This window comes from Rhinoderma darwinii, chromosome 2 (assembly GCF_050947455.1).
Source record: "Rhinoderma darwinii isolate aRhiDar2 chromosome 2, aRhiDar2.hap1, whole genome shotgun sequence".
NCBI lineage: Eukaryota > Metazoa > Chordata > Amphibia > Anura > Rhinodermatidae > Rhinoderma > Rhinoderma darwinii.
Window position 1 is genome coordinate 125773407 of NC_134688.1, and position 12189 is coordinate 125785595.

The window sequence follows — 12189 nt, forward strand, 5'->3', positions numbered from 1 at the left end:
ATGTTAGTACTACATAAGCAATGGAAAATAACAAAAACTGCACGTTTTTCATTAATCGGAGACGTCACTTCTGCCATTTTTACCGCACATTATAACACTTTAGGGGCACATTTCATTTTATAAACATGCCTCAAAATATGAAATGGTCTGGGCCCCTGGGATTAATGGTTGTGGGCCCCTGGGATTAATGGTTGTGGGCCCCTTACCAACCACTATATACACTTTGGTTACGTTAGCAATTTGCATGTGAAGACTCCTTATCACAAGCATTTTCTTCTTTTTGCAGGCTCTGCCTTGAATGCTCTAACTGACCAAGGAGCTATGGGCGCTTACTAGCCATGGGCCACAGGGTCAGTTTCCCCTTCTGTAGTGCGGTGGGCAGAGAGGGGCCCATGACCTTCATCACTCACAGTCCGCCACTGCTGGGAATCATTTCCATGTCTTGTCTAATGAATTCTCAAATGAATGGAAGAGATTTCCATTCATCCAAAGCAATCGGTGTGTCACCAGAGTTGATAGTATACGAAATCGGGGTCAAACAGAGTTTTTCACATTTTTCTCATTTCTAGAACAGGATGTGTATTCTGGAGATAATAATCTTGATTTAGATCATTTCAGTTATGCAAAATATCATCGCAGAAAAACCTATGAGTGTTCTCTCTGTATGAGTCAGACGAGCAGCCAGCAGGTGCGTCCATGCACTATGCAACCGCTTATTATTGCGTCACAGTCATTCATTGCGCTCCTCCACGTGTATTACACAATGGGCTACTTCTAGTAAGACTGGCCCGACATTCAACAAGCAGGACACGTCTGCATGACTCCCGCACTGACGTCAGCCCTCCGAGCGCCCGAACCGTTCCGAAATCCTCGCCCTGTGTTCGGCAATTTCCGTCGAGCTTCGGGCGAGCCCGCTGCGTCACGCTCGGCTTTGTCCCTCCCCCTGCAGGCCCGTCGTCTTGCTACAGATCTGCTCGCGTCGTCTGCGCATGTCAGGGAGCCATTTTTTCCTGACTCTCCTCCTACCTCGATGTGTTCTCCTCCCCTCAGTGAGCAGCTTCCCCGGCTAGCAGCCGCCGTCCTCCAATACCGTGTTAGAATAAGAAAGGGGGAGGGAGGCACAGGCGCCGTGTAACAGGGAGCCGGAGCCCAGAGACACTGCGAGAGAAAAGAAAGGCAGAGTCACGGGGGATAGATACAGAGAGAGGAGTCCATGAGCCGCCGGCCTCCTCACCACAGCGCCCGCTGATCCGGATTCACAACTTGTCCGCAGCTCCGGGGGAGGGGGGATTACACAGAGACGAGCACAGCTGCTATTTCTATGTGTGTCTGTCTCCCCGCACTCCTCCCCCCGATATAGAGGATGGGGCCGCCGCCGCCGGGCCCCGGGCAGGAGGAGTGTTGATGACTGTCAGTGATGGCCGCGTCCACCGGCTGCATCGTCCCTGCCATCTCCTTACACCGCATCCTTGTCATCGTCTCCCAGCAGCCGGACTCCAGAGAGCCGCTTAACGACACCTGCCTCGTCGCCCCGGATCCAGGGCTACTCTCCGTGCTGAGCATTGATCTGTCATTAAAGGGACCGTGCTGATCACGGAGGGAGGCGGCGTGCCAGCACTTGGAAGTGACACTGCGTCTCTCACATCCGTGTATTGTCACTCATCTGCGGGCACTACTCACCGCTGCGCACTGGAGAGAGGTGACGTCCATCTGCCCATACTCTACATCCATATAGGTCTCCATAGCCGACTGTCTGCGGGATCTCAGCGGGAGGGAAACATCGTCCACGTTTGGAGGAGTGAAGGTGGGTGGGCTGAGTGCTAGAGGAGGAGAATTAATATGCACCAGCCGGATCCATCTGCAGATCTAGCTGCCAGGAAGATGGCGCACCCGGCAGATATCCCCAGAAGGGGCAGTGGGACCAGTGCTCACCCCGCTGCCCTGAATATAACAGGTGGCCCTGGGCACATGCTGTCCTCTGATGATTACCAGTCTCCTATGCTGGTGCCCCCGCCTGCATCCTCCTCCTCACCTGGACCTCAGCAGCATCCTCCCCAAACCTTGAACTTGATAGCACAGCCCCTTGTACAGTCTGGGGCACAGATTAAGAAGAAAAGTGGCTTTCAGATTACAAGCGTCACCCCTGCTCAAATTTCAGCCAGCATGAGCTCTAATAACAGCATAGCTGAGGACACTGAGAGCTACGATGACTTGGATGAGTCCCACACTGAAGATCTGTCCTCCTCTGAAATCCTGGATGTGTCCTTGTCTCGAGCAACAGATCTTGGTGGTCCAGAGAGAAGCTCCTCAGAGGAGACCTTGAATAACTTTCAAGAAGCGGAGACGCCTGGTGCCATGTCTCCAAATCAACCTCATCTTCATCAACATTTACCTGCTAATATCCAGCAAAATGTCATGATAAATGGGAATGTACACCACACTCACCACCTTCACCATCATCACCATGGACTTCCTATGCCGACCCATCATGGCTTATCCAGTGCCTCTGTTTCTGCCACTTCTCAGAATCCAACATCTGTAAAATTAGCTACCCATGGAACTACAGATCATACAGTGGCAGCGCCGGTTTCTTCTGCACCCTCTGTTGCTGTTCCAGCTGGGGGGACGATACCACCCATAGTGCGTAAAGCAAGTGGACCTGTTAGCGCGGGGCTGAATCCTGTGACGGGTCCTTTGCCCACTAGTGTAAATGTTAACTCCACCAGTATGACCAGTACTAGTAATGTAAGTGCTGTGTCTGCAAATATGAATCCACATTTAGGTTCTTCTGGTAATGGAAATATTGCTGCACCTAGTATACCGAACAATGTCGCTAGTGCACCTGTAGGACCAGCCGCGGGACAGCACCCGGCAGCGCCTTCGATTGCTGCCACATCTAGGTTTAGAGTTGTAAAGTTAGACTCCAGTTCAGAACCGTTTAGGAAGGGCAGGTGGACTTGTATGGAGTTCTATGACAAAGAAAATTCAGCAGCAGCTGCTTCCGAGGGAGCTGCGGTCAACAAAGCAGTAGAGAGCGTTAAACAAAACCCACTTGAGATGACGTCTGAGCGAGAGAGTACCAGTGGGAGCTCCGTAAGTAGCAACATCAGCACTCTCAGTCACTACACGGAAAGCGTTGGAAGTGGTGAAATAGTGGCACCTGCAATGCAAGGATTTCAAGCACTGGGACCTCAACCGATGGACTTCAGCAACCCACTCGCCCAGAATGTGCCACCTTCAAATATACCGCAGAGTGTTTCACAGCCTCAGCTTGCACAGTTACAGATCCATTCACAAGATGCCACTTATTCTCCTCAGAAACAAGTCGGACAGGCTGCTCCGGCTACTATCAATGCTTCTGTTGGAGTCCAGTCAGCGGCTGTTAATATACTTGGTGTTCCGTCTTCTTCAGGGCATCAACATCCAGCAGTTTCTACTATGATCCCACAACAGTTGCCATATCCTCCACCGGCACAGCCCTTACAAAATCTGCCTACGGTTCAACAACAACAACAACAACCGCCAGCGTTACAATATGCACATCCACAAACCGCCCCAACTCAGATGACTACTGGGCATGTAATGCCAACAAATCAAAGTTCTGTTCCCGGAAATGTCCCAGAATACATCCAGCATTCACAGATCCTTCATCCAGGAGGTGCCCCTTTACAGTCTGGTTCAGCAGCAGTGGGTAGTACTGCCGCACCACTACCTGTTGTCCAACCGCAAGTTTTGCAGGCGCAGATTCAGTCTGCATTAGCACAAGCTCCAACAACTTGTGTAGCTCCAACTCCGCCTGTGGGACATACTCAGACAACCATACCGGCAACTGGTGGTCAAGTGGTAGGTGTTGGCCTGCAAGGAAATCTGCCAACACTACACCAGGTATCTACTGGTCAAACGACACCATCTGTTGTGCAGCAAAATGTTCAGGCTTCTGCTCAACCAGTACTACCACCCACACAAGGGATACAGGTTGGTGCGTCTACTCATCCACCTCCTGTAATGATTGCACCTCAGAATCCTTTGCTCCCCTCAAAACCTCCACAACTTATGGAACCTGCTTCAGTACAGGGAATGACCTCTCAACAAGTACCTGCAGTCAGTCCTTTACCAGCAGCTACCAATGTTCCCACAGTACAACAGCTGGCTACAAGTATACCTCCCGGAATATTACCTGCCGCTACTACTCTGGGCCCACCACCTACTGCTGCTCAACTTTCAACCGCACAGAATGGGAATTTAGTCCAAAGCGGAAACCAAGCTCCAGTGATTGCAAGTTTGCCCTTTCAGATGGTTGGTAGTGCTGGTCAGTTCTTGGCACCATCTCTCATTCAGTCAGTGGCAAGCCAGATTGAAGATGCCAGGCGTTTGATGGAGCGCTCAATGGTGGGCCTACCTCATGTGGGTGAAGGGTCCTCTTTCGATAGTAGTGGTGGCCTTCAAAGTGCAGGATCTTTACTCCCTTTGAAGTCTCTACCTCTGACAGCTCCTCTGGTTGATGGAGAAGATGACAGGTGAGTGCGACCACACTTGTCATTATTTTATACTTTCCAGCACGTGAAATATTGCAGTGAAGTGAATTTCCCGGCTCTGCTTTCCATTGTAGATTTTCTATGTCTTAGACCTTTGCAATCCTTTTATGCCTGTGAAACGTTGGGACCATTGTCCCTGACACTTCACAGACATCCTGTATTATTCACTTGGTGGAATCTGCATGTCACAATTTCCCTTCGTGTTGTATGGATTTTCCTGTTCTCCCACCCAACCTCAATACAGAAGTGCAGTCCCGGCTCCGTAGTTTTACAGTCAGTCATCCGCTTGGTAGATTGTGATTCTTCTTTATCACATGTAACTTTATATCTGTAAACTAGGCCGTGGCATGATCAGGAATTGGACATGGCGGCTCGTTGAGATTGTAACTGTGCTTTTCCTCCTTTCCATTGGCTTGTGTAATTGATATGATCACAGCTATTCGCTATTTTATTAGCTGGCACGAGATTTGTCGTCATGTTCCCAGGCCTGCTCATCGTGCTGTCATATATTTCTTTTAGTGGCTACATACGGAGGTGAAAAGTTCAGTTTACTCTTGCAGCACAGAGTAGGATCATTGCTCGCTGTTAAGTTCTGTATAAAATATTCCACGTTCGATACGAATATATTCCATTATTAGATACGAATGTGTTTAACAGGAAATAAAAATGTTGGTTCTCTCCGTTACTAGTGGCTTCTTCCCGTAACGTTACGTGTTGTGCTTCATCTTACTTTCTGTAATGTATTCTGGAGAAAACCGCCTGCTAAGCCATTTTATATGTTGTGGATTCGGTTAGGATTTAGGTTTGGATTCCACTTATCATTTTTGCCAGGATTCGCAATGATTCCACCGGCAGTTCATTTGAATGTGGTATTTTAAGCCTCATTCACATGCTCCGGAAAAAAAATAAATCCATGCAGGATGAGGACAGCGCTGCAGATTTTAAAATAAACCATGTTCAATATTGGCGCGTATTCTGAGTTTTAGCTACGGATTTCTCTCAGAAATTATTTCCATGGCGGATTTGCCCAGTGCATATTCTCACTGTGCGCACATACCCATGAAAGGAAGTCATACAACATATACCAAAACATTGTAACTATAAGTCATTAGGGGAGATTTACTAAGCAAAATGCGCTTAGACATGTTTCTCTTTTTTTTTTTTTTACCCTCCTCGTTACTGGCCTATATTTACACCATTATTCTAACATTACCTCAGAAATTGCACCAAATTTATTGTGCCCCATGTGAATTGGTAATGTTTTATGTAACATGGCAAAACAAATTAGTTTAAAAGAAAAAAAAATGAAAGACATTCATTAAAAATGGTGTCAAATTAGGAAGTTTAAAAATAGAATAGGTGTGAAAACAGACAAAGTCTTATGCAAATTCAGGAAGCGGCGGTCTCTAAAATGTGCCACTTTCTATACTAAAACGTCTCCCCACCATTTTTCTAATTGTGCAGTTACTTCTCTGTTCGCACCTCCTTTTTACGATGTGTGTGTGTGTGTGTGTGTGTATGTGTGTATATATATATATATATATATATACACACACACACACGTCGTAAAAAGGAGGCGCGATGAACAGAAAAGTAACTGCACAATTAGAAAAAAAAAAAATATATATATATATATATAATTTTATTTTTTAATACTAGTTGTACTTGGACGTAATTCTGGCACAACTGGCTTCTAAGACTTTGGTGCAAAGAACGAGCGACAATTTTTTTGTTGCAGTTTACAAAAAATTTCTGTCAAAATGCTCTTTAAATCTCCCTTTGGAAATCTTTTTGAAGATTATATATTTTTATTTTTTACAAAAAGTGTATTTTAGTGTTTAAAAGATTTACACAGCCTTTACATGTGTTCATGCTTACACTGCTTTTTCTTACAGTATGAATTTTCATCTATTTGCTGCAGGTTTTTGTAGAATGAAAAGGCCCTTGCCACTTGTAAATGGCAGATCTGAATAGTTTTGCAGTAATTCCAGAGCAAAGTGTGTGACTGAATAACTAGACATACTTGTATTCCAAGACTAGGAAAGCTGACAACCACATGTTGGAGATTTAGGCCTTGTTCACATGGTGCAGATTTTACGTGCATCTTTTAAGCTGAAACCAGAATTGGATCCAGAAGCGCAAACACCTTTTAAAGGCCTTCCATTTTTTATATATTTTTTTTTTTTTTTTTTTTTTTTTAGGTACTGTTTGTTTTTGGCTTAAAAAATACATGCAAAGTCTGCATCAAATTTGCACTGTGTGAACAAGACCTCCGGGTAAGTTCACATGCGGCAGATTTGTTGTCTAATTTTCTGCGACTGAAAAATCTGTTCCATATATCTGAATTACGGGGTTGTTTCTGCAACATGTGCATGGATATCCGCAAACCCTATTTCAGATAAATGTGACAAATTTCTGCAACAAATCTGCCACATGTGAATATACTCTTAGTGGGTGTTAGGCTGTGTTCACACAGGTTTTTTTTCAGGGGGAAAATTCTGCCTCAAAATTCCGTTTGTGATTTTGAGGCAGACTTTGACCTTCCTGCACGGCGTTTTCCGCGTTTTTTTGCTTGCGCCCATTGAGCGCTACGGCCAAAAAACTCCGCGAAATAAGCTTTCTCTGCCTCCCATCGCGGGAGAATACCGCCCCATTGAAATCAATGGGAGGCATTTTCGGCCGGTTTTTGACGAGTTTTGTGGAGCGGTTTCCGCGCCAAAAAGCTTGTCCAAATACTCCGTGTGAACAGGGCCTTATATTGGGCCTTATTGTTAATGATCAGAATGAATTTATGGTCGTTGTTCATAATAATTTTGTCTCTGCAGCAGCGCAATATTTCTCCTGATGCAAACGATTTTATTTTCTAACTGGACGAGTCCCTTTCAGAATGCAGCAGTCAATATTTCAGGGAAACGTAGGATTGTTTGTTGCCTGTGCAAATGAGAGCAACCATATAATACATGGCTATGCAAAGTCCAACGGAGTGGGAGCCGCTCTATGCCTGACCCAGCCTTGGGATTCTTTTTCTCTGAGCCCATGCGCTCTAATAAAGGAAATTTGACAACTTTCTAAGACCCTGTGCACACGACTGTGAAAAACTCCATAATTGCGGACCGCAATACGCTCCGCAATTCCGGACCCACCCGGTTTGATTGACCGCGGACACCTTTCCGTAGCACTATGGAAAGGTGTCCGTGCCGGGAAATATGGAGCATGTCCTACTTTTCTGAATTTACGGGCCGTGCTCCCATGCTTTGTATGGGAGCACGGCACGAAAATGTGGGTGTCGGCGACCAGCTATGCCCGCAATCGCGGGCTGTGATTACGGGCATGGCCGTGTGCATGAGGCCTAAATTGTGGTGAGTAATTAAAGCGGTTATATGGAGTAGGGAAAAATGTTAGCTTGGACCTGGAAGATGTTCATGAGCCGATCTACTCGGACTTCTCTTAGAATGTGAATGTCCTGTTGTATGTTCTTGTGCGAGCCGTGTCGTTTGCTATCAATATTTGGCTTTATGGGTAAAATCCTTTTTTTTGTTTTGTTTTTTTTTCCCATTTTGGACTTGCTTTGGACAAAAATGAATGTTGTGGGTAACACTGATGCTAGAATAGGTGGGGTGCCAACTGACCGTTCAGGTGGAGTTTTCCCATCCTTCTCTTAATCCTCACTCCCACTCTATCGGGTAGTTGGAGTAGAAGAACAAAGAAGCAACATTCTCCTTGAACGATTTCAATAGCGACAGGTAGACCTGGGCAACTTAATATAAAAAAAACAAACCAAAATTCAGCGCAATTAACCAACGTCATCTGGCACATTCCGTTTTTTTCTTTTTTTACATTTTTTTTTTTTCTCTTGTTAAACTGTTTCTGCATCTTCAGGACGCAGATACATTTGAATCCAATGGTAAAGCAGGAAGCCATAGGGTCCCTGCTCTACCGTTTACTATGTATTGCTCGGCGCGAGGCAGTGACGTAAACGGACCTGTCTGCGCCAAGCCGCACGGACCGGAGGAGCAGAGGGATTTCCTCCACTTGTTGGAACGGGTTTTGGGGAGTATATACAGTATATTATTTTTATTAGGCACTATGGGGGCATTGTACCCTTATGGGGGCATTGTACCCTTATGGGGGCATTGTACCTTATGGGGGCATTGTACCTTATGGGGGCATTGTACCTTATGGGGGCATTGTACATCATGGTGGCAGCTATGGGCACATTATACATCATGGGGGCATATATGTGGGACTTTATACTGTGTGGAGGTCGGCTATGGGGGCATTATACTGTAAGGCAGTTATAGGGGCATTATACTGTGTGGAGTGCAGCTCTGAGGGCATTATACTGTGTGGAGGGCAGCTCTGAGGGCATTATACTGTGTGGGGGAGTGTCCACACAGTACATACAGCTGGCTCGGGATAAATATTTCAACGGTGTAGCATGCAAATAGGGGGAGTGGCATGCAAGACGGGTGTGACCTAAAAAAAAAATCATTCATTAATTGTAATCGAGGTTACATGTTCAACTAGTCGTAATTTTGATTTAGGTTGTAATTGCCCAGCCCCAGTGGCAGGTTATTTATCTGACTACACATTAGATAGCTGTCAGCCAAACCATTTTTTTTTTCCCGTAATGTCAAGGATGCATGTTTATTTTAATGGGGAGAGGGTAGTAAGCCGCTACCAGACCTGTGTGGCCCGAAATTTGGATGATTGCGCCAATATGGAATAGTTATTAGTCCCCTACATGATATATTTGGTGTCGTCTTTTATTACTTGACAACGGAGAATATCACCATAGCATGAATAAAATGTTGCGTACCTGTCTACTATGGACCTTAATATCCGGGTAAAAATTGTTAGTGGCGTCTATGAAAGTTCTTCTAGTTGGCTGCTAAACGAATTCTAGTTGGCTAGTGTGATCCCACCAGGGTCCCTGGAAGCTCCATATAACTTGGAGCTTGTACAGTGCTGTAATACGTCTGTGTCTCGGCTCTCCTGACGCAACCAAGCATCCTTAACACAGCCGACACTTAAAATCTACGCTAATAACTTGGTGTGGCGTTTTCACATTACGGAGCAGTGACTGGAGAGTCTGACCCCCACTGATCAGATATTGATGGCCTATCCTGAGGATATACCATCAGGTTTTTTTTGTCACTGGAAAACCCCTTTAGGCTGGGTTCACACTGAGTTTTTTTGCAGGCAGAAATTCTGCCTCAAAATTCAGTTTTGAAGTTTGAGGCAGATTTTCCTCTGCCTGCACGCCGATATTCGCGGCCTTTACGCTGCGTTTTTCGCCCGAGGCCATTGAGCGCCGCGGGCATAAAACTCTGCGAAATACGCTTTCTCTGCCTCCCTTTGATGTCAATGGGAGGTCAGAGGCGTAAACACCCAAAGATAGGGCATGTCCCTTCTTTCTCCCACGAGACAGTTTTACCGCTCGCGGGAAAAAGACGCCTCCGCCTCCCATTGAAATCAATAGGAGGCATTTACGGCCGATTTTGGGGCGCGGTTTCCGCGTAAAAAAACTTGTCAAAAAACTGTGTGAACGCAACCTTAATCTGTGCTGGTAAACTGATACTGCAGTGCTCTAAACTGGAACTTACTTTCAAGGCAAAGGGTGACTTTGTGTTAAGGCCCTTTTACACTGGGCAATTATCGGGTTGACAATAATTGACCTGTGTAAACAAGGCAGTGATCAGCAGATGATCGAGCGTTTGCTTGTTCATCTGCTGGTCATATTGTTTTAAAAAACGTAAATATTATCGTTGTCGACAGCACATCTCCGCTGCCGACATGATGATGATGATGATGTATGGGGACGAGTGATCGGAGTAAAGAGTGCTCGTCCGCATACTAGCTCCTTGTAAGGGTATGTTCACACAGCTTATTTTCGGCCGTTTTTCGGGCCAAACACGGCGGAAAAATCGGAAGCAAAACACCTCCAAACATCTGATCATTGATTGCAATGGGAAAAACGGCGTTCTGTTCCGACGGGCCGTTTTTTTACGCGGCCACTTTGAAAAACGGGCGCATAAAAAAAACGGCTGCGAAAAAGTACTGCATGTCACTTCTTCAGCCGTTTTTCATAGTCTCTATAGAAAACATCTCTAAAGACGGGCGTAAAAAACGCTGCGAAAATCGCGAGTGGCATAAAAAAAGTCTGAAAATCAGGAGCTGGTTTCCCTTGTAAACCACTCCGTATTTTCAGGCGTTTTTGAGTTTGCATGTGAACATATCCTAAAAGGAGCAAACGAGCGCCGATCAACGAGCGGTCTCGTTGATCGGCGCTCGTTGCACTGGCCAAAATTGGCTGAAATAATAGGGCCTTAAAGGGAACCCATCACCATCATTTCACCTATTAAACCAGCAATACCTGGTGGTCGTGGGTGAAAAATCATTTCTATATAACCTATAATGGTCTTCTTAGTCGGCTCTGTAGATTTAGTATTCAGTTTTTTAGTGTTCCCCCAACGTATGCTAATGAGCAGAAGAGTCAGATCTTCATTCCTCAAGTCTTTCTGAGTATTCCCCGCCTCTTTACTTCTGATTGACAGCTCCACAACTTCCCCAGCACACGAAATCCCGCGCTTGTGCATTGATGTCCCCTTGCGGTGTGTGCGCACAAAGGGACTGGATTATTACGATAAAAAGCGCAAAATGCTTGCAGACCGTTATTTACAGTCGGAGGAGGAATTTAGGAGAGGGGATAACGGCAATTAACTTTTTATAGCAGCGGCCAGTGAGGGATATGTAAAGCTCAATAGGTGAAATGCTGGTGACCGGTTCCCTTTAAGACGGAGCGGTGGCTGATGTGGCTCCTTATCGATATGAGCTCTGTCGGCAGATGACGGAGTGCTGAAGAGGCCTACAGACTGTTTCCTGAGGAGAAACCACACTAGCCACAGCCTTGTCTTCTACAACGTCCGTCTGGGTCTAGAGGCAGCAACTTCTATCTGCGAGCAGCCAAAGATCGAGCACTGCGGTGTCAGATACAGCCGGCTACTCATTCACATTTGGTGAGTTACAAGCTGATTTGACATTCAATTATTTCTAACATACTAGAGCACCCGGTGTTTCTCCATCTATTCCAGCAATACATTTGTACTTGCCCCCAAATCTTCAATAACAAATCACTCCTTACCAAATCTGAAAATGTTTTTATTCTAGGATTTTGGAATGGTACAGTAGGCCTCATGTATCACCACGGTCTTAGCTTAGCCCATAGCAACCAGTCATTTAACTTTCCTTGGCAAAGATGAAAGTTTAACTCCGGTTGCTATGGCAACAAGGCCACTCTTTCCTGTTGATGCATAAGGAGCCATATATTTTATTTTTTTTGTTCCTTTTAACATGCTGCCCATGATCTTGAAGGGGTTGTCCCAGAATAAAACAATGATCACATATACACCGGATAGTAAATTGGTTATCCACAGCACTCACTTGATCGGAAAATAGCTACTTGGAATTTGCATCCCGCTGAAACTAAGTCCAGCGGAGTCGAAACATAGCACTATTGATATTGGGATATGTCAATAAACACTTTTTTACTTTTGCCATACGGATGCTGTTTCAAGTTTTTTGCAGCAATATCCACAAGAAAGGTGATAAATGTCTGATCGCTGTGGACCCCCACCAATTGCGGTAACGGTGG

At 45.7% G+C, this 12189-nt stretch overlaps 1 protein-coding gene across 1 annotated transcript in view; it reads left to right on the forward strand.

Moving 5' to 3' along the window:
- Positions 1 to 817: 817 nt before the first annotated feature.
- TSC22D1 (TSC22 domain family member 1) overlaps positions 818 to 12189 on the forward strand; it is a 110133-nt gene continuing 98761 nt past the window's right edge. The window contains exon 1 of the mRNA XM_075852270.1: positions 818 to 4517. Coding sequence (XP_075708385.1) covers positions 1840 to 4517 — 2678 coding nt within the window. The 5' untranslated portion in view covers positions 818 to 1839. The remainder of the gene's footprint in view (positions 4518 to 12189) is intronic.